This window comes from Phragmites australis, chromosome 8 (assembly GCF_958298935.1).
Source record: "Phragmites australis chromosome 8, lpPhrAust1.1, whole genome shotgun sequence".
Lineage (NCBI taxonomy): Eukaryota > Viridiplantae > Streptophyta > Magnoliopsida > Poales > Poaceae > Phragmites > Phragmites australis.
The window spans coordinates 1,282,054-1,302,635 of NC_084928.1; the positions used below are offsets into that span (position 1 = coordinate 1,282,054).

Sequence of the window (20,582 nt, forward strand, 5' to 3'; positions counted from 1 at the left end):
TTTAAATTATTTGAATTTTTAGGACCTCAAATAAATTTCCAAAAAACTAAAAAAATTCACTAATATTCTTTTTATGTGATGGAATAATTTCTAAAATTATTTGTAAACCCTAGTTTATATGGTGAAAAAGTGAGTTCCTTTATAATGCTTCATTTATACGTATTTTTATCATTTTATGTGAACAGTATCAAAATTTAAAAAATCAAAATAGTGGTCTTCTGTTGTTAAAAAATCCTAATTTTTTTTATGTGTTCCATAATTTATGTACCTAATTTCTAAAATTATTTTTAGCTCTAAATTATATGGTGAAAAATTAAGTTTCTTTGTAATGCTCTATTTTACTATATTTTTATACAAAATAACCATTGAAATAAAGTCGTTACGAATAAAATATAGTATATGAGATATGGAGAGAGTGAGATGTGATTAGTGTGTTAGAATATATAGAAATTTGGAGAGAATCTTTTAAGTAAATAGGTAAATAAAAATATGGACAATCAAATTTAGCTAGTCTACTGAGTTACTCTGAAAAAAGAACAGAGACTACCTACGTTCTCTCTTATTATTATCTATCCTACAACTAGAAGTTTGCTAGTGCCACTATTCAGTCAGTGGATTACGTCAGTTAATTTCACAATCAAGTAGCAGACAGTTACAATTACAGTGCCACTGTTCAACACGAACTTTCCTAAGCTGCATGTACACCGGTCCGGTCCCGCACGCTAGCCTCACTAATGGCAACATATCGAGGTAGCTGCATGGAAGCTACACCGGTTTCGGTTTGACTAACGCACCAACTACCTTTTCCAGCCGCGATTTCTCGTCGTGAATCGCGACCTGCTCGCACCAGATTCCACCGTTTTTCCATGGCTAGTCGTCGTCTCCTCTTGTGCCTCACCGCGACGTCGCGCCCCGCGGCCACGGCATCCCGACGGCGGCGGCCGCGGCCGATGCCCCGGACACCGGGATGCCCATCGCCACGCGGCACCACCCCTGCTGCACCGGCGCTGCAGTAGTACTGGGCGCGGCCGGCGCTGCCGCCGCTGCTATCCTGAGCCGCGCGTTATCGCCGAGGCCGAGCACCCGCACCGCGAGGTGCACGACGGCGTGGCCCCACGTTGGGGCGCTGCCTCGCCGTGGGCACCGCAGCGAGTAGCTGAGCCGGCGGAGCGCGCGCGGCGCGCGGAGGCCGTCGAGCACGTCGGCCGCGGGGATGCCGCACCAGCCCAGCGGCGTGGCGCCGACTAGCCGGCAGCTGGCCTCTGAGAGAACGGCCACGTGGACGTCGGCCCGGCCCTCGAGGAACTCCACGCCCACGGGGACCACGAACGTGTTTCCCCACGAGTACTCGCCGGAGGACGACGCCCCCGCCGCCACGGCTGTGGTGTAGGCCGAGGCGGACGCATCCGACGACACGGTGACGTACGGCCGCAGCCGGCGCGGCAGCGGCGAGTACGACGGCGGCAGGCGCAGCGAGTCCGCGGACAGGACGGTCACCTCCAGGGCGGCGCCGCCACAGTACCCATCGTCGCCGCCGCCGCCGCCGTTCTTTCGCAGGAACCGCAACGACGACATCGTGGCCGCGCGCTCTCTCGATCGCGGGCACCGCACCGCAAGTAGCTAGTCCACGGCGAAGAAGGCGGCCGCTAGGTAAAGCGAGCAGGCCTGGCGGTTTATACCGGTGCATGGTTCGATGGGTGTAGCCGGGGGAAGGTATGAGGGAGGCGGGAGGAGGACGAGGAGTAGCTTCTTGCATGGCGCGCGCGCGCGTTCTAGGCGTCTTCGCGCGGCCTACGTGGAACCCGAGATGGAGTACGTCTCAATCCTTTTTCTTTGAGGTCCAAATCAGCTTGGTGGTTCGACGAGATCTCGTAAAAGTTTTTGAATATCAACCGGCGGCGAAGATCATCGATGGAAATCAAATCAAAGCGTCAAAATTCCAACCAAGAACGACGCAGCCTGGAACCGAAAGGTATGACTGCTCCTGTGACTGTTGACAACTTCACAGCGACATGTACAACATGCATAGTTTAGTAGCGGTAAGCAGTGCAGGTATTTTGATCAGTTCAGCAAACATGACGGGTCAAAAGTAGTTTGCACAAGTCCATCTAAATATACCTTTTCCCACTTTTATTTTTAGATAAACGGGGCAATCTCTACTGACGGACCTACATAGTCAGGAACTGATTAGGTCAGTTGTCAAAGCTCTAAGGATGGAGCTAGTCGGTCAGGGATCTATCCCTGATCCCTTTAGGCTTTCGATAAAGGCCGGGATGCTTACTTTAAAAAAAAAAAAAAAAAGATGGACGTACGTGATCCATCATTTTATGTTTTTCCATTTTATTATATTATTTCTAAGTAGTGGTAGTAGTACGATAATACCTGATGATATTTATGTTTTTCTATTCTACTATACGCAGTATCTGTTACATCGGGTGAGAATAAGGTCTCGCTCGATGAACGGACGAGATCTTATGGGTCCCGCCGGTCAGAAGATTAAAAAATACAAAAAATATTGTCATGCCACGTCTCGTCTATTCAGCGGGTGAGACCATGTTAGCCTACTAAACGGGCGAGTGGCACGTCCTTTTGTATTATGTACATGTGTTTTGTACATGTGTATTTTCTTTTTTTATTTAACTCTCGATTTTATCTAAGAGTGCACAAGTGGTCAAAAAATGTAAACATTTTTATGAGGAAATTAGAGCTCACTAGCAACCTATTTTACTTGGTTTGATAAAAAAAGAAGACTAAGCCAATATTTAATTAAAATTCTCTAAAGAAACCTATTTTTATAACTTCTAGCAATTTTTAATGCCTTAAATAAATTCCCAAAATCAGGAAACAATCACTAATATTCTTCTCATGTGATTTACTAATTTATAAAAATATTTTTAACCATATATTATTTGATAAAAAAGTGAGTTCCTTTGTAATGCTCTATTTATATGTATTTTTATCATTTCATGTGATACTCTTTTTAATGAAATTTGAATTTAAACATACACAAATTCATCCAAATGTTGCACAATCAAAGGGCAAGTTCACTAAAATTTTATCATAAAAAATTGCACCAAATAACCTAGGGTAAATTCACTAAAAGATCGTTGGTGTGATGTGGTATAAACTGATAGACAGTTGAGATAGGTACCTAATATACATATATTTAAAAAGTATAATCATGAAAGATAACTGATATAAATTCATAAATCACAAGTTTGCGTTGTAGAATAGAGGTAACTTATACTTATAATTTACATAAATACTTGAAAGGACAAAGCTAAACAAAATAGCAATAAAACAACTGAAAGGATTTAGATTCAATGTCTAACTTATAGTTTAACTAAAATAATTAAGATAGATATATAGCACATGATAAGCTACAAATATAATTACATGAATAATAGGTAAGCTCATTGCTATTGTGTAGAGCAATCTCACTACCTACCAAAGCTATGTTCAAATCATGATCAAAGTTTAACCAACAACTTAAAGCTTATGCGAGCCATTATTATACCAATAGAGGCATATGCCCTCGTTATTTTTTTTTTACCGTGCGAGATCAAGGTAGTGATGATCTTTTTTATAATGATCAAATAACCTAGGATAAATTCACTACAAGAATATCACATAAAATGATAAAAATACATATAAATAAAGTATTACAAAGGAAGTCACTTTTTTATCAAATAACAGAAGGTTGAAAATATTTTTATCGAATTAGTATATCACATGACAAGAATATTAATGAATTTTTTCTGATTTTTGAAATTTATTTGAGACATTAAAAATTACCAGAATTTATAAAAGTAGGCTATTTTGGAGAATTTTAATTAAATATTAGCTTAGGATTTTTTTTTTATCAAACTAATTAAAATAGATTGCTAGTTAGCTCTAGTTTTCTCATAAAAAAATTAGAATTTTTAAACCAATCTTGTACTCTCAGATAAAATGCGGATGAGTGCAAGATCTTGCCTGTTGAAAGGGCGAGATTTGATCTGACCATATTTTTCGTATTTTTTAATCTTTCGATCGGCGGGACATAAGGTCTCGTCTGATCGGGCGAGACTTTGATCTCGCTCGATCAAAGTCTCCATGGGCCCAGACCCATATTGCCTTCACCCTTCAAGCTGGAGCCCATATCCTGTCATCCAACTCGAGACTATCTGTACAGGTGCAAAAGTGTTGCATATTTTCGATTGAGCGTCTGAAAGGGTTTGGATAGCATTTCCAAGCGAATAATTGGATATATAAGATTTTTTGATATCGGAGTTAAATAGTTATATTGGATATCAGATTTAGATGTAGAAAGATAGTTATATGTCGGATATTAGATACAATAAAATCGGATATACTGAGTACTATAGTATAACTATTCGAGTATGTCTTGTAAGAGCTTGTAAGCTTTTCATACAGGATTAGATAAATATTATTTTTATATAAAAATTGTATCTCTCGATGAGATCTAGAATTTTAAAGTTGAGACTTTTCTCATTTGAAGTTGTTAATGTGACCAAATAATTAAAAAAGCTTCAAGCAACATATTAAACATTTAACTTCTCTGATTTCACTCCAACATGACTTTTTTTATAGGAGTATCATACTAATTTATATATTAAACTACTAATGTTACTGAGTTTTAAGCACGCACAATAGAACATCGTAATATGATATATATATAGTTATTACTTTTACTTAATATTTTTTAAAATATTTATATCCAACATTATCTATATCTAAAAAATCACATATTCAATTCTTATCAATCCATAATAACTCGTCACATAACTGAGACTATCTTGATCATATACGTATCCTACACTGACCGTGTCGTATTTCCGTGCCTATCCCAATCCGATTGCACCCCTACCCTACCTGTCAGTCTACGATCCGCACGCATGTGACGTGGCTGGCAACTCCACCCTCCCCTTCCTCTCCTCTCGCGTGTCGCGTCCCCCCCCCCCCCCCCCCTCTTCCCCGACCGAGCGATCCAGCAGCAGCCGGCACCGCGAGAGCTCGTCGAGAGCGCCTGCCATGGGCTTCTGGGTGACGACGCTCATCTTCCTCCTCGCCGGCGTCGCCGCCTCCCTCTCCGCGCTCCTCTGCTGCAACCGCGGGCCCTCCACCAACCTGTACGGCCGCCCCTCTCTCACTCTCCCTCCCCCGATTCGCTTGATTGGGGATGAGGTGCTTGTGGCGCTGGTTTCGGGCACGGGGACTTTGGGATCCCGCGTTGTCAATTTGGGCGGGCGGGTTTGACCGCGGATCGATCGCGGTGGTTTTGATTTGGGTAATTCTGATCTAGATTTGGCTGATTGGCCAACTTTGGGGCTTGTTTCCTGAGATCCACTGATGAGTGTTCCATTGCAATTAAGCTGATCGGACCAGGTAGGAACTGCTAGATCGGTGGGATAACGATCTCAGGGTATTCTCGATGAAGGAAAAACTCAACCTTGTGCAAACAAACCCAAACTTGATCTACATTCATCTGTAGTTTATCTAGTAAGATGAAGTTAGTGGCCAATTTGCTTCGTTACTGCTAATTTGAGTTGCTTTTGCTCTGGATTTATTTTTTATCTGTTTGGGACTATGCGGCCTGTTGTTTAGGTACTCATGCAAAGTTTAGCTACATTGCTCAAAATCAAATGATAAGAAGCTTGCTAAAAATTACACACATGTTGCCACAGATCAGCATTGGTTGGGTACATATCATCTTTCTGAGGCTAAGGGACTAAATTTGCGAGAATTGGGAAGGCTACAATTTTCTCCTGGAAATTATAACACTATTTAGTGCCTTGGTGGTTAATTATGTTAAGTTTTTTTATCTTCTTAATGTTTCTTTCCTGCCATAAGGCCACACTGTTATTATTATGGGTAAGGTTGTGCTAAATGCTAATAACATTGTTACACCTGTCGGTGAATATCCATGCTCTAGAACTTACTATTTGATAAGGAATCAATAAGAGAATGTTAAGGTTAGACATCATACTTTTGTACAGCTTAACTTTAACATTGTAACGGTCAATTTGATGTGTACAAATGTATTAGGCCATTAGCTTCAATCTTGAAAGGTTCATGTCTGCTCTCATCTGAACTTTCCTGTGGTAGAACCTTGGTTAAATTCGCATGGGTTAACTCAGAGCACAGAACACACTGTTGTCACTTGTGCATGCGACTACATGTACCATAGCAACCGTTAATGCGTTTTTGAGATCTGTGTTGGTGGGGGCATGGGGCCTAAAAGTGACACAGCATGTACGTGAAGCACGAATCTCAAAACAGCATCAATGGCAAAGGGGTAATAGGTGCACGCGCATGTACAGCTGGTCTCGTATTTTCCCAAGTTTTGTGCTCCTTTCTGACCCTTTAAAAAACTGGTAACAGCAACTGATCCTTAAAACAGTGTTTACGATTCGGATTGTGAGTGGAAAGAATGGTGATCTGTTAAGTTTATGTGATTGCTCTTAACTACTATGATGGTTACACTTATGTGCTTTCAAAGATAAATATCCAGCTTCTTCAGCCTCTTGATTACTTATGTGCATACACTCCTTTAGTTATACTTGTATTCCACCCACCATCGAAATATTTTATTTATCCTTAGTGACTGTGCTTCAATTTTGCTATTACCATCTGGCCACCATTACTTTTGTCTTGAAGCAAATTCGGGATGTTCCAAATATGGCAGTTCAATTCTGAGTCTCTTTATGTGTATGTTTTAAGCTAATTTATAAATGGCCAGTAGTTTTTTATTGCATATTGAATTAACTTGGTGACTCTTGTTATGCAGATTCCATTTGACCTTGGTGATTACAGCTGTAACTTGTTGTTGGATGATGTAAGTTCTTATCCTTGTTTTTTTTTACTTCATAAGGTTTATTTCTTTTCCTGCTTTAGTTTGATCAGAGCTTAGAAAGTACAACTCTGACGATTAGGTGGATGTGAATATTTCTGTCGCTTACATAACATAAAGTCATCCATTTTAAAAAGAAAATACATAACATAAAGTTGTGAATAGCACAAATATTGACTTATTGAGCCAATATGCTACCTAACGCTATGGACTTATGGTAGAGTCCATATCTTTAACTAAATAGGATGATAGGGTCTCATTCTCATGTACAAATATAGAATAAACTGTGTTCTTGTAAGGCCACCATCAGATTGGCTAATATGAAGGGATGGTTACTAGTTCCAGTAACATACGATAACTGTTTCTTTTCTTTTTTTTTTTTTAAAAAAAGTTGTAACATGTGGCTGACCTTGACAAACAATTTCTCCGCACTGGTTCCTGTACTCTACATGCACTCAATTTAAATTATATTGATCATTAGGAACTGAGCTTAGCTCAGTTGGTTGAGGGTGTGGATGTACGTCTAGACCACCCAGGTTTGATTCCTCTTCGATGCGAATTTGGGTGGCTATTTCTTCTTATTTATAATGCCACCTAGTTCCTCCTAGGTCGGTCGAGTTCCTTTAAATTCTATTGATCACGCTTACAACATGATGCACTGGGAAGTTTGTATTGCATTCATTTTTACACAAAGTATCTGTGTCCTAGTTAACTAGATAGAGATGAATGTAATATTTACATGATAATCATGATAATAACAAATCATTTCGTGAATGATAACTTTATGCAATACCTATAATAAAAACTGGAACTTTTTCCCACTGAGACTGTCTAGATGTCTCCCAATTTTGATATATTTCCCCCCTTTTGTGATTTGGTAGAAGAGATAGAAACTAGAGATATGGTTCACATTTTCGTACAACTCCTTTTTATTTGGGTATCATTGTTTTAGCTCCTGCGTTCCATTATGGTTCTGTCATCCCTGCATCATTTTCGGTTTTAATTAACACTCCTCACTGGTTTCAGCGCTCTATCAATTCTGTTAACCATGTTTTAATGTTTCTCTCTAGGTATGCAATCGTTTACCTTGCTCAGATGAAGCCTTTGATCAACCCCATCCTGAGCGGGGAGTGAGCTTTGTTTTTTAAAATATTAAATCTAGCCATGACGTATCTTTATTCTGTCTGCATTTTATTCATTTTGGCCCAACTGAAATAAAGAACTACAGTGAGGGGTTTTGCCACTCATCCTCCAGACGCTCTAGGAGGAATGCTGTGATTAGTGTATGCATTTGTATGATATACACAATAATACTATTTATCCATGCTGCCCCTGTGTTTTTATCTGAATGTCTGGGCACGGATCGCCAAATTTGTTTGTCAGGTGTTCATCTGCTTGAATTGGAAACATAAAACGATCTGACATAATTTGCGATTTCAGTGTGTGGTTTAGAGCTTAAACTCGGTGAGCGTGGTTTAGAGCTTACACTCGGTGAGACGAGCAATATTCACTGTCTTTGCTGCTACAAAAGCAACAAATGTATAGTTTGTTTGTTGTTTGCAAATCTCTCTGCTACTGCCTTTTTTTTTTTAACGGAATTCTGCTACTGCCTTTTTTTAACGGAATTCTGCTACTGCATTTTCTTTAACGGAATTCTTCTACAGTTTTGGAATTGTCAAATTGAACTGAGATCTCACGAACTTAACGAGATCGCCAAATTTATAGGTAGAACCTTCATGTTTCAAAGCACATGTGCAAACTTGGAGCTATTTGGTTCGATGTCTAACATACTAATGCCTGCTTTTATCCATGCTACACATTCTTTTTCAAGTGTTCGTTTGCATGCCACAATTGCGACTTGCTAAACTTCTCCATTCTTATGGTCCACATGCGCACATATACATACTAAGGTTAGTTAAACAGTATAGGCATTTCTCCTGAATTTTTTTTAATGATTTTGCTAGAACTTAACATAGCCTTGTTATGTACTCCATGCGGAAATACCAATCACATATTACATGAGCTGCACATGGGCCCTGGCAGGTGAGATATGTTTTTTTTTTTTTTAAGTTGAGCCAAGAGAGAGAATCCTTAGTTCCTAACCATCCAAACTACCGCAGATCTAAAGCCCAATATTCTCCTGCCCAAACCAGCCAAAAGCCAAATATTTTTATTTATATATTTTTAAATAAAAATTACAAATATATATAATCATTTTGAAAAATTATAAATCTATACTCCTGTCGCCCATTTAAAAATAAAAAATATTATGTTACAAAGCTCTTAAAATTCAAAATACTACAAAAAGTTCATAATAAATTTTGAAAAAATATGTGGTATATGAGATGTTATCATCTAGCACTTCAAAAAATTTCAACTCAAATAATTATTTTTGGAATGAGAAACAATAAAAAGACAAATTTTAGGGTCTTTAAAATTTATCTTTTTTGTTTCTTATTGTACAAATCATATTTTTTTTTCAATGTTTTTTTTTGGAAAGCTACATGATAGCATCCACCATATCACAAAATTTGTTCATAAGTTTTCATAAATTTTTCGATAGTATTTTGAATGTTAAAGCATTATAATGCAATATTTTTTTGATTTTTAAACCTGGCGTGCAATGGAAGGTAGGGCGTGCATTGGAAGATTTGTATTTTTTTCATGATAAGAGTATACATTTGCAATTTTTATTAAAAATATAAAAATAAAAATCGTGTAAAGCCCACCCACTCATCTGCAGCTCTGCTAACTCCGTCCGTCCCACCGCCCAGATCCCAGTGATCCACCCACCTGCCCGTCACCCAGCTCCGGCCGCCGGCGATGACCATGTTCCTCCCCTTCCCGATCCCACCAGCCCTCCTCCACGCCGCCGCGGCCCTCGTACTCGCCGCAGCCGCCCACTTCCTCCACCTCCCCTCCCTCCTCCTCTACTCCCTGCACACCTACATCCACCCCGACGCCGTCCCCTCCTCCACCCCGCGCGCCGTCCTCCGCCCGCCCGGCTCCAACTCCGGCCCCGCCCCCTCATCCAAGCGCGGCGCCGCCAACGCCTCCCTGTTCGATGCCACCTCCGCGCAGCTCTACCGCCTCCGCCTCTCCCACGGCACGCTCGCCTCGCGCCCCCATTTCGCCGCCTACCACCTCGCGCTCCTCCTCCCGCTTGCCCTCCTCCCGCCCGCGCTCCTCCTCCCGACCGCCTCAGCGGTCTCCCCGCTCGCGCCGCTCGTCCCCGCGGCCTACCTCTTCGTCGCGCTCCTCCGCCACGTCGTGCTCCCGTCGCCGCGCCCCGCGCAGCTCGCCGCGGCCCTCGGCGCGCTCCTCGTGGCCACGCTTCTGTCCTCCAGCCCCTTCGCCGGCGCTCTCGCGTCGCTCGCCGCGCTTCCAGCCGCGCGGTTCGCGCGCGCATTCTGGCTCGGCACGGACCAGCCCCGCACGGGGCTCGCAGTGCTCGCGTCCTCCGCGCCTGCGCGCCTCCTCCTCCACCTCGCTGTCCTCGTCTCCTCCGCGGTCTCCATTCTACAATGCTGCGGGTTCTTGGACGACGCGGAACGGGAGGTGAGGTTGCTAGCCGCCGCGGCTGGGCTGCAGCTGCTGGCCGCGCGGCCGGCCGTGCAGATGTACCTGAACGAGGCCGTGTTCTGCTGGTACCAGCGGCTGCACGCGAGCCGCGCGCCGGACACGGAGTACGGCCGGGCCAAGGTGTTCCTGCACAACCACCACCTCTGCGCGGTGGCCACGCAGCTCGTCACACCACCGTTGCTCGTGCTGTCACTGCTGGCGCTGTGGCGAGTGCAAGGTAAGGACTACTTTGAGGGCGTGGAGGGGCTGGACTGGCGTGTTGGATGGTCGATTGCCATGAAGGAGGCGGCATTGCTTGCGGCCCGGTGGGTCATGGCTGTGTGGTCGGCGGCAACTGTGGGTACGCTCGTGTGCTACAAACGTGGATGGTTGTTCGTCTTGTGATCGATCCTTTCTTAGCTTGTTTCCTGCCTGGTTCAGATGGAGTTGTATTTGATAGAGCGAGATTCCAAGCCGGATTACCGGAGTTTTGGTACCACGGCACAAGTTTTTGTGTGCACTTCTTTGGTAGCAAGAGCAATGTTGGATCAATTCTTTTGGTTTTCTTGTGTCTGTCCTTACTGGAGAAGCAATTTGAGATCAGATTTTTTTTCCCTTTGGGGGTGGAGTGATGTAGCAGAAAATTGACTGGCCAGTCACCCTGTACTCTTTGATGGATATTAATGGATAATTTTTTTACAATCAGGATGCATAGGTTGAAGACTATATCCTGTTATAAACTTATCTATTTGTAAGTGATTCTGTGAGTAATTTACCACTTCTAGTTCAAGAAAGCAAATTGCTTTTGCTTTGCGTCTTTCAAATCAGCGTGTTGCTTCTGGATCCTACTATATATCTTGAACGGTAAACTACAATGCCAGCCATACTGAAACTTTTTAGCAATGCTGCAAGATAACCTTAGAGTGAGTCTTTGTGTGAAATTACCACATTAGTTGCAAACTGTCTTGTTTTAAGACACATTTGCACATTGCATTGCTTGTGCTCCATAACTTGTTCAGGTTCTTCAATTATCTAGCTAGCAATTTATTGACCTGATTGCAGTGTTGCATAATTTAGTCTCTTTGTTCTCTCCAATAGTTCACTATCCCACCTAAATGGGACAATCTGTGTATTTATGGAATATTCATATGGAAAACAGGAGAAGCAATAGTCCTAATTCGTAAGACTAATGAAAGTAGTTTGGGTTTTGTCAAGCTCATATCTTTTAGCAGTTCAGCATCCACAATGCACCTTATCCTTGATATCTTAATGTTTAAAAGGTTTTGAATTTGATATGAAACTTGTGTTCATTCTGTTCTACTTCTGAATGTATTGACCTTACATGCTTGTTTTGTTGACATTCGAGTTGCACCATTGCTAGATTTAATTCTGGAATTTTTATGGTACATACTTGCTGGTTACTTCTATCCTTACTTTCTAATCAGGTAATTCACTTTGCAGTGTTCAAGCTGCTTGCATACTGTCATATTGCATGATACTCCTCCATGGGATAAGTGTCTTCCTGTCTAGATTAAGCGATATTGATGCTTCCTCTTTTCTGAATGAACACATTTGTTCTAGATTAGACATATTGATGCTTACCGCATGGGATAAGTGTGTTCCATCTCATCATTGAGTTATTTATTGGTTGGTGTTGTTTTGTGTTTAAAGCAAACTAAATTTGTGCTGTCGATTTTCCTAAAAAAAATTGTGCTGTTGAAGAACAAGAGGTCTCTATTCTTGTTAGCTTATATTCACAAACCAATTCCTAGCAGCATCTCCTATCTTGAGATATGTCAACATATGTAGCGCTGAACTTCTGGATGCAATGCGTCCAGCATCTGAGTTAGTATGGTGTAAACAAACATTTTCAGCAAACACTTTTTGTCATATACTGAACTATTTGTAAAGCAACAACATATATTTACAAGGTTAGTTTCAATGGTTTCGTTTTTGTAATGTTTTTTTTTGGTATTCCATCTCCTTAGATACAGATCAATATCATTTCTGGCAGTATGCAGTAGCAATCAGGCATCAGGTTTCTTCATTTCTGAAATCATCATGCTATGCTGTGTGTTCTGTAGTATTTAACAGCTTACTTTGTAAAATAGCCGGTTTCACTTTTATTTAATGAAAAGAAAAGGTACCGTCTTGATTAATAATTGCAAATTAGTGAGACAAAACTTCTAGATACAATTTTACATTGCACAAGTGGTACTTTACCTGCCTTCCAATCCCTCCTTGACACACCTTTGCAAGGTTGATTATGCATTGATCACCTGTAGCGTTCTGAGGGTTTGCTGAGAGTCTAAGCCTTCATCATCGTCTCATGTCTTTCACTTGAAATCCATCAAGCATAATCACTTTGCATAGTCACGCGTCATTAAGGTTTAATTTATGGTTTTGAAGTTGGAGCCAGTATGCTGATCAGGGTATTTGACTTGACCACTTACCCAGTTGCTATCGGCAAAGATATGAGCTGATCCACGGGTGGTTCTTCATGTAAAAAATGCGCTTTCGGTCAGTGCACACGCCAAACTCTCTTTTGCATTATTACACCATGCATGCTCTTGACCTAGCCAAAAAGTCCTGGGAAGGGGATCAAAGTATTGTATTGCTTTACATGAAAGGAACGGGTATGGGGCGTGTGTTCGATTAGTACATGATAGAATGGTCTAAAGTCCAAGTCTGTATACACGAAGGAAGAATCTTGGAGGATGGAGGTGAGCATACTATTATTTTATGAGCAAAACAAGAGCTGCTCTGATCTGGAAGAGCAGGATTAAGATACAATAAACATTTATCTGCATTCTGAGTGGAGTGTGGGGCAGGATTAAGATACAGTTATCGTCAACCGGATCGTTGCCATTTGTTTGTGTGCTTGTTGGAAGAGCAGGTGACACCAGGAAAGGAAATCTGATGGAATCCCCTATCCTGGGGGATTGCAATTGCCTTTCAAAGTTCGCCTCTTGTCCACTACCTCTCTCCCGAAACTTGGTTGCAATTAGAGTGTACTGTTAATTGTATTTTCTGTGAGAGGATCATATTAAGTATTAAGAGTAGCCGAGAAGAGATGCCCGCAGATGACGATAGAGATTCAGGTATTGATTGACCAAAACCAATTCATCCAACATGTATTCCGCCTAGATTTGGAGTATTATTATTCCTATGCATGTTGCAGTTTGTATATTTGTACAATCCACATAAACAAGATTAAGCATGATATGTACTACTCTGTATATGGAACAAAATGCCTTTCTGTAAACATTATGCATTTCATCCTACCATGCCAAAAATGAGGATGATCTCGTGTGTATTTACATCCTACTGATAATTTTCTCTGCATAACATGTTAGAGTGGGTGCACCTTATAGTCAGACTGCTTTCTAGACCCTAGAATAAACAAAGAAGAAAAGAAGGATTAATTGGACTCTAAACAAGGAGCTAGGATTGAACAATGATTGGAAAAACCATTTGTAGCCAAATTGCACATATCTATCACCTTGCTGAATTGTTTATCAGCCATGGGCTCATGCCAAATCTTATGTATTTTGTTTTTTCTTGGCTTTAACATAGTAACATGAGAACAAAAGGCAAAACAAGAGTCAAGCAAATCATTGCATAGAGAGGATTCATCAAGGTGACGCCTTACCAGACCTTTCTGATCAGAGAGGCTGTCATTTTGTTCTAAAAAACCCGAAGAACTGGAGGAGCATTGCACATATCTCATGGATTAGAGTAAAACACTGTACAAAAGGAAAACTATGGTGCTTCAACTTTCAAACAATGAACAGCGAAGTTGCTGCTGTACTCGACTTTGTTTCAGCACCAAATTGCTTGCTGATCTTATACTATTCTGTACCAATAATTGGAAGATCTATCATAAAACCTGTCTCCTATAAGTGCTGCAGAGATTATCTTTTGTATCAAGAGGATCTTCATGGGACCCTCTTCCAGAAAATGAATCAAAGGACAAAGGGAAATGGATGATCTCCTTCTACAGTAAGTAAACATTTATTTGATCTAGAAGTGTTCAAATTTAGTGCAAATTTAATACTTAACTGTGTTTATAAATGGGATAATGCATCAATTATCGCATGACTTCCCTGTATATTTATTCTAAATATTAGCTATCTACATCACCTTTATGGACCATAACTTGGAGTATGCAAAAAATATGAAACTCCTGTTATGTGTCTTTGAACAGCTCTCTAGGCTCAAGATAAATCTTCACAAAAGTAAATTGTTCCATTATAGTGATGCTAAGGAATATGAAGACCAATACACGTAGTTATTTGGGTGTGATATTGGCAATCACCCATTTAAATATCTTGGCATACCTATGCATTATACAAAACTGAAGAACAATGATTGGAGGGGTGTAGAAAAGAGATTTGAAAAGAAATTGAGCAGTTAGAAAGGAAAGCTTATGTCTGTTGGGGGTCGATTAGTGCTCATAAACTGACTCTTAAGCAATCTTCCTATGCTTATGATGTCTTTCTTTGAGATTCCTCGAGGGGTGCTGAAAAGACTGAACTATATACGATCTAGCTTCTTTTGGCAGGGGGTAATCATAAGAAGAAATGTAGGCTAGTGCGATGGAATATCCTATACCAACCAAAGGACTAGGGTGGATTGTGAATTACTGATCTATCGGTCCAAAATATCTGTCTCATCAGCAAATGGCTCTATAAGCAACTAAACAAGGATAGGGTTTGGCAAATGTTACTAAAAAAATACTTAGGTAATAAAACACTCACTCAGGTGGAAGGAAAACTAGGAGATTCTTATTTCTGGATTGGCCTCATGAAAGTTAAGAGTGAATTCCTCAAATGAGGTTCTTTTCAAATACAGGATGGAACTCATATTGGATTTTAGATTGACAAATGGTTAGGGAATATGCTCCTTAGTGAGCAATACCTGCAACTATATCATGTTGCTAGGAGGCAGACGGTCACAGTTGCGGAAGTAATGAGAACAATACCCTGAACATCTCTTTCCGCCGATGGATCATTGGAGACAAACATATTGTTTGGCATAATCTAGTGTCAAAGTTAGTGCATATAAACCTCTCTGATGAATGTGATACATTTAGATAGGGACTACATACGAATAAGAGTTTTTCAGTCCGTTCCATGTACAAGCAGATGATTAATAAGGCCATTATATTTCCAAATAAATGGTTGTGGAAACTCAAGCTCCCACTCAAAATAAAGATCTTCTTGTGGTATTTAGGAAGATGAGTATTTTGACTAAAGATAACTTATCCAAAAGAAACGGGAATGATAGCCTTAAATATAGTTTTTGCAACCACAATAAAAATATTGAACATATTTTTTTTAGTGTCACTTTGCTAACTCATTATGACAGATAATTAGAATAGCTCTGGGCATTAATAAATCTAGAGATATACATCATATTATGGGTGGTTGGCTAGGTGACTTAGGAGCAAAGTAAAAAGAAAATAATCTTGGTTGGGGTAGCTGCACTTTTTTTTGTTAATTTAGCTATGCCGTAATGATATTGTCTTCGATAATAAAACAATAACTTCTTTTATACAAGTATTTTTTTTGGGTATTTGCTGGCTGAGATTCTAAATATTGATACAATAACAAAGCGAGAGGGAAAAATGTAAGTATGGTGTGCCAAGCTTTGGAGTGATAACCTTGGAGTGCTTTGCTAAGAATGGGTGTCTATTTAGTACGAGACTATGTGATCGATGATTTATATTCATGTGATTTATGATGTTTTTATTTTCTTTCAATATTCAGCTATGAGCTAGGATAATGTAATAATGAACAATGGTTGTATACATTATACAATGCAAAAAGCTGGATTTTTTTCCATTGTCTAAAAAAATCAAGCATCACCTAGAAAATCAGAGAAAAAGAAATGGTACATAAAGAAAACAAAAAAAATTATTGAAGTAATATGGTCTTGCGCATCTTTTTGTTACTACTGCAACCACGCACACTCACAAAAAACAATGCCAAGAAAATCTCTCCACAGATACAAGGCTCCACCATAACTGCTATTCCTGAGCTCCAGTCTCCATCACCTCCTCCTTTTCCCCCATATTTTCCTCGGCCGTTTGATTCTGTTTACAGAAATGCCGATTTGTTTTTTGCAAATGTGACCTGCTCCTATTTGCTCCCAGTGTTGGAGCTTGCTTGCTCCCCACCCACCACCACTGCCCTATTTCAGCTTTTTAATTTGATTTGCTAAACCCAACTGAAATCAAACCCACCGGCCACTATTAACTAACAACAGATCTTTCAGTTTGGCTGATTTTTTTTTATAAAAAAAATCAACCTCTAAGTTTTTTTCTTCAACAATGACATTTTTTCAAGGTCACCATGCAAAGAGATTTTGACTGCTAGTGCTAGCTAGAGAGGAAGAGCCCCGTTGAGTTCTAAAAAAAGCTAGAGAGGACGAGGAGAATGGAAGAAGATGATTCAGATTTGACGGCTGGGCCCCACACCCCAGCTCGCTCACACGCTGACTGACACGCTCGCACGGCGATGAGATCATGAGGCTAAATTAATCGAGATGCATAAATGTATTATTATTATTCCTCGTGAAAACAATTAAACAGATTAATGGTAGGACAGGTCCCTTTCCAGTGCGAGGAAGAAAGAGCCACCGCCACTGCACTCCCTCACTCCAGTTCCAGCTCTATTTATACTCGTCTCCTTCCTCAGTTCTCGCACCAGCAAGTACCATCTCACCTCAAGCTTCCAGCTTCCCTCTCATACGATTGCTACAGTACCAGTAAGGCAGCAGCAGTAAAGAGAGAGAGAGAGTGTGAGAGAGAGAAGCCATGCTGACTTCGCTGAGGTACCTGGCCGGCGCGGCGGGGCCGAGCGGCTTCAGCTCGCGCACCACCGCAGAGGAGGCCACCGCCGACTGCGCCGACCTCCACCACATCACCGCCATCATCACCGGTACGTATATATACATGTCTCCATGGCACGCGCGCGGCATGCATGCTTGCGAAGCCGCAGTGGCTGATGGCGTGTGCCGCGTGCGTGTACGGTGCAGGCGCGACGTCGGGGATCGGGGCGGAGACGGCGCGGGTGCTGGCGAAGCGCGGCGCGCGGCTGGTGCTGCCCGCGCGGAGCCTCAAGGCCGCGGAGGAGGCCCGGGCGCGGCTGCGCGCCGAGTGCCCGGGCGCCGACGTCGTCGTGCTGCCGCTGGACCTCAGCTCGCTCGCCTCCGTGCGCCGCTTCGTCGCGCGCTTCCTCGCGCTCGGCCTCCCGCTCAACCTCCTGGTGTACGTACACACCATGATTAATCGCATCCATGATCATCTTCTTTGGCTGATTCATATTAACATGTGCAGTGTATAATTGGTTGCAGCAACAACGCCGGCAAGTACGCCGACCGCTTCGCCGTGTCCGAGGACGGCGTCGAGATGACCTTCGCCACCAACTACTTAGGTACCAAAATTACCCTGCAAATCAAGCCTCTATGGCCGTTTAGAGGTGGCGATGATTAATGCCTACGTACGTATCCAGGGCACTTCTTGCTGACGCGGCTGCTGCTGGAGAAGATGGCGGAGACGGCGAGGGCGACCGGCGTGGAGGGCCGCATAGTGAACGTCTCCTCCTCCATCCATAGCTGGTTCGCCGGCGACGACGACGCCGTCGGCTACCTCGACCGCGTCACCCGCAGGAAGATGTACGTGCCACTTGCCTAGTACAACATAGTGATTCGCGCTTCGTTAATCCTTCGGCGATTAAGATTAATCACCTCTGATTAGTGGTTTTAATCACGTGCCAGACCATACGATCCGACGAGAGCGTACGCTCTGTCCAAGCTGGCCAACGTACTCCACACCAAAGCACTCGCACAACGACTCAAGGTAGTTAGTTATTAATCAGTTAAAACTTCAAGCCAATATTAATTGTAGCCGAAGAAACAAGCTCGATTAAGCATAATTAATTACCTCTAAAGCTTGGGTTAATTTGATTTACCTGACAGGAGAAGAAGGCAAACGTGACGGCCAACTGCGTCCACCCCGGCATCGTCCGGACTCGGCTCATCCGCGACCGCGACGGCCTCGTCACCAGTACCACCTCTTCTCTTCCTCTCCTTTCCGTTTTGAGAAGAGCTGCGTGCGCATCATCTGTTCTTCCGAGTAACTCGATGAACACATCTTCTAACAAGATGATCTCACGCCGACTGCAGATACAGTGTTCTTCCTGGCGTCCAAGCTTCTCAAGACGATTCCTCAGGTCAGTTCAGTTCAGAAATCAGTTGATCAATTCTTTCACCCCCAGTTAGCACCCTGTTCCGTGTGTCTGAAATCCGAATCTCTTTCTTCGTCAGGCAGCTGCGACGACATGCTACGTCGCCGTGCACCCGGCGGTGGCCGGCGTGTCCGGGAAGTACTTCGCCGACTGCAACGAGGCGGCACCGTCTAGGCTGGGCGCCAGCAGCGAGGAGGCCGCCAAGCTGTGGAGCTTCTCTGACGCCGTAACGGCAGAGAAGGCTCAGAAGATGAGCGTTCATGCCACTGGCTTCCGGCTCCAGGTTCAGAGTTCCAATGCAGACTGCGGCATGGCTTTCGCATAGGAGAATCAACATTCAGAAATTTTGATCGTCGACGGTGTGCACTTGATGAGATGACATATCCTGATAAATACAAGTAGATTAGTTTCAGAAACCAGAGGAGATAGCAGTAGTAAATAGTAATACGGAAGAAAAGCAAATATGTATTACATATATAGTATTAAGCCTGTAAATTCATAGCCATATGTATACAAGTATATGCTAGTGTATTCTGAACATTGTCTGTAGCAGCAAACATCAGCATGTCATATGTTTCTGTTGAAGCATGAGTATATTGACTATCTTTCATCGTCAGCTTAAACTTCTGGGCGAACTCGTTGGTACATACATCTTTAACAATTTCTTCCTAGTCCATATGTCGCACTAGACTATAAATTAGACTAGATCAAGTTTTCAACTCCACTACCAAGTACAATGATTTGATCCATTGCACTAGATACTCTTCTTTTGGCCCCTTGCATTAGTGGACTTCACTGTTTGCACGTCATCTAATCATGTCTAGCATCATATAGATAGCTTGTTTGCAACTGAAGGGACCTTGGATTTGGTTGGTTCTCAACCCCAATTGGAGCAGTTTGCTGAATTTTCCATCGCATTATGCACGGGTGAAAAAAGGCAGCAACAAATGGATTAGAAAGACGATGGAATAGAAAGATATCCTAGCCTCTGCATCTAGGATACACAGCAGAAATATGATTGCGAGAAAAGAGAAATCGTCAGAGAAGAGAATGCAGATGAGGCAACTGTTAGGGGATTGCTTGGAAGAGCAGTTGACTAGGAGGGCCTCATGGCGCTCCTAACCAGTTGTTAATCTGAATATGCTTACTGCTCACTTGTTAGAAAAGAGAGACCATAAAGAACACACATGATCTATTAGGTAGAAGATTAAAGAATGATGAACCAAGGAGACTCATTGTACACCTAATTGATTCTTAATCACCCCCTTTATGTTCCACTAGGAAGAATTAAAGCTTCTTTCTAGCTAACCCTAACATATCAGGAGATAGAAGAATGAAGCTGGATATTTGCCAGCAATGATCGTAAAATAGACCACTTTCTACCAATAAGTACACAACCAAACCTGCTGAATGTACTTAATCAAGTGATCTGCATGATCTAGGATATCATTAGGAGAAGATTGGCCTCATGATGGCCGCAATCAGTTGATGATTAGCTAAAAGGCCCAGAAGATTATTGCGCCACGAGGGGGCAACTTATTAATGCACTGCTTTCACAGAAGTGCCAAATCCCTAATGGTTCAGTTTGATTAAGAATGAAGTGACTAATGATGCATAAATAGCTCAGTAGCTGGGTTAGGATGGACCATATTTTAGTCTGACTATTTGAATCAAGCAGTTTAATGAAGAAAATGATCTCTATCAACTAAGTTCCCAAACCTATCTGATGGACCACTTCATAATTAACCTGTACACTAATGCTAAAGAATTACCTTCCTCGTACTCAACACGGCACCCATTTGGCAAGGAGTTCTGGTTTCTTGCAAGGCGTTTTAACTTAAACAAAAGAATACATCTCAAGGGGAAAACATATGTATTTTCCATTTCTTTAGAAGGGTGAAAGTTTCAAATTCCAT

General features: G+C 42.0%; 4 protein-coding genes across 5 annotated transcripts; 3 read left to right on the top strand and 1 right to left on the bottom strand.

Moving 5' to 3' along the window:
* Positions 1–495: 495 nt before the first annotated feature.
* LOC133927838 (uncharacterized) lies at positions 496–1,868 on the bottom strand. Its single transcript, XM_062374225.1, has one exon. It carries the CDS (start codon positions 1,573–1,575, stop codon positions 895–897), a length of 681 nt encoding a protein of 226 aa, XP_062230209.1. The 5' UTR covers positions 1,576–1,868; the 3' UTR covers positions 496–894.
* Positions 1,869–4,947: 3,079 nt separating this feature from the next.
* LOC133926151 (V-type proton ATPase subunit e1-like) lies at positions 4,948–8,202 on the top strand. Its single transcript, XM_062371938.1, has 3 exons — positions 4,948–5,132; positions 6,791–6,838; positions 7,924–8,202. The coding sequence occupies exons 1-3, from the start codon at positions 5,035–5,037 to the stop codon at positions 7,985–7,987; spliced, it is 210 nt and encodes a 69-aa protein (XP_062227922.1). The 5' UTR covers positions 4,948–5,034; the 3' UTR covers positions 7,988–8,202.
* Positions 8,203–9,410: 1,208 nt separating this feature from the next.
* Positions 9,411–11,119, top strand: LOC133926150 (uncharacterized). Its single transcript, XM_062371936.1, has one exon. The coding sequence runs from the start codon at positions 9,677–9,679 to the stop codon at positions 10,817–10,819; it is 1,143 nt and encodes a 380-aa protein (XP_062227920.1). The 5' UTR covers positions 9,411–9,676; the 3' UTR covers positions 10,820–11,119.
* A 6,017-nt stretch (positions 11,120–17,136) lies between these two features.
* On the top strand, positions 17,137–19,277 carry LOC133927839 (short-chain dehydrogenase TIC 32 B, chloroplastic-like). 2 transcript variants are annotated; one of them, XM_062374227.1, is made up of 8 exons: positions 17,137–17,358; positions 17,456–17,687; positions 17,774–17,853; positions 17,932–18,094; positions 18,197–18,278; positions 18,398–18,485; positions 18,605–18,651; positions 18,746–19,277. In XM_062374227.1, exons 1-8 carry the CDS (start codon positions 17,235–17,237, stop codon positions 18,989–18,991), a joined length of 1,062 nt encoding a protein of 353 aa, XP_062230211.1. In that variant the 5' UTR covers positions 17,137–17,234; the 3' UTR covers positions 18,992–19,277. The 2 variants fall into 2 exon arrangements, with proteins under 2 accessions (XP_062230211.1, XP_062230210.1); XM_062374226.1 differs by having other exon boundaries at positions 18,398–18,651.
* The last annotated feature ends 1,305 nt before the right edge of the window (positions 19,278–20,582 follow it).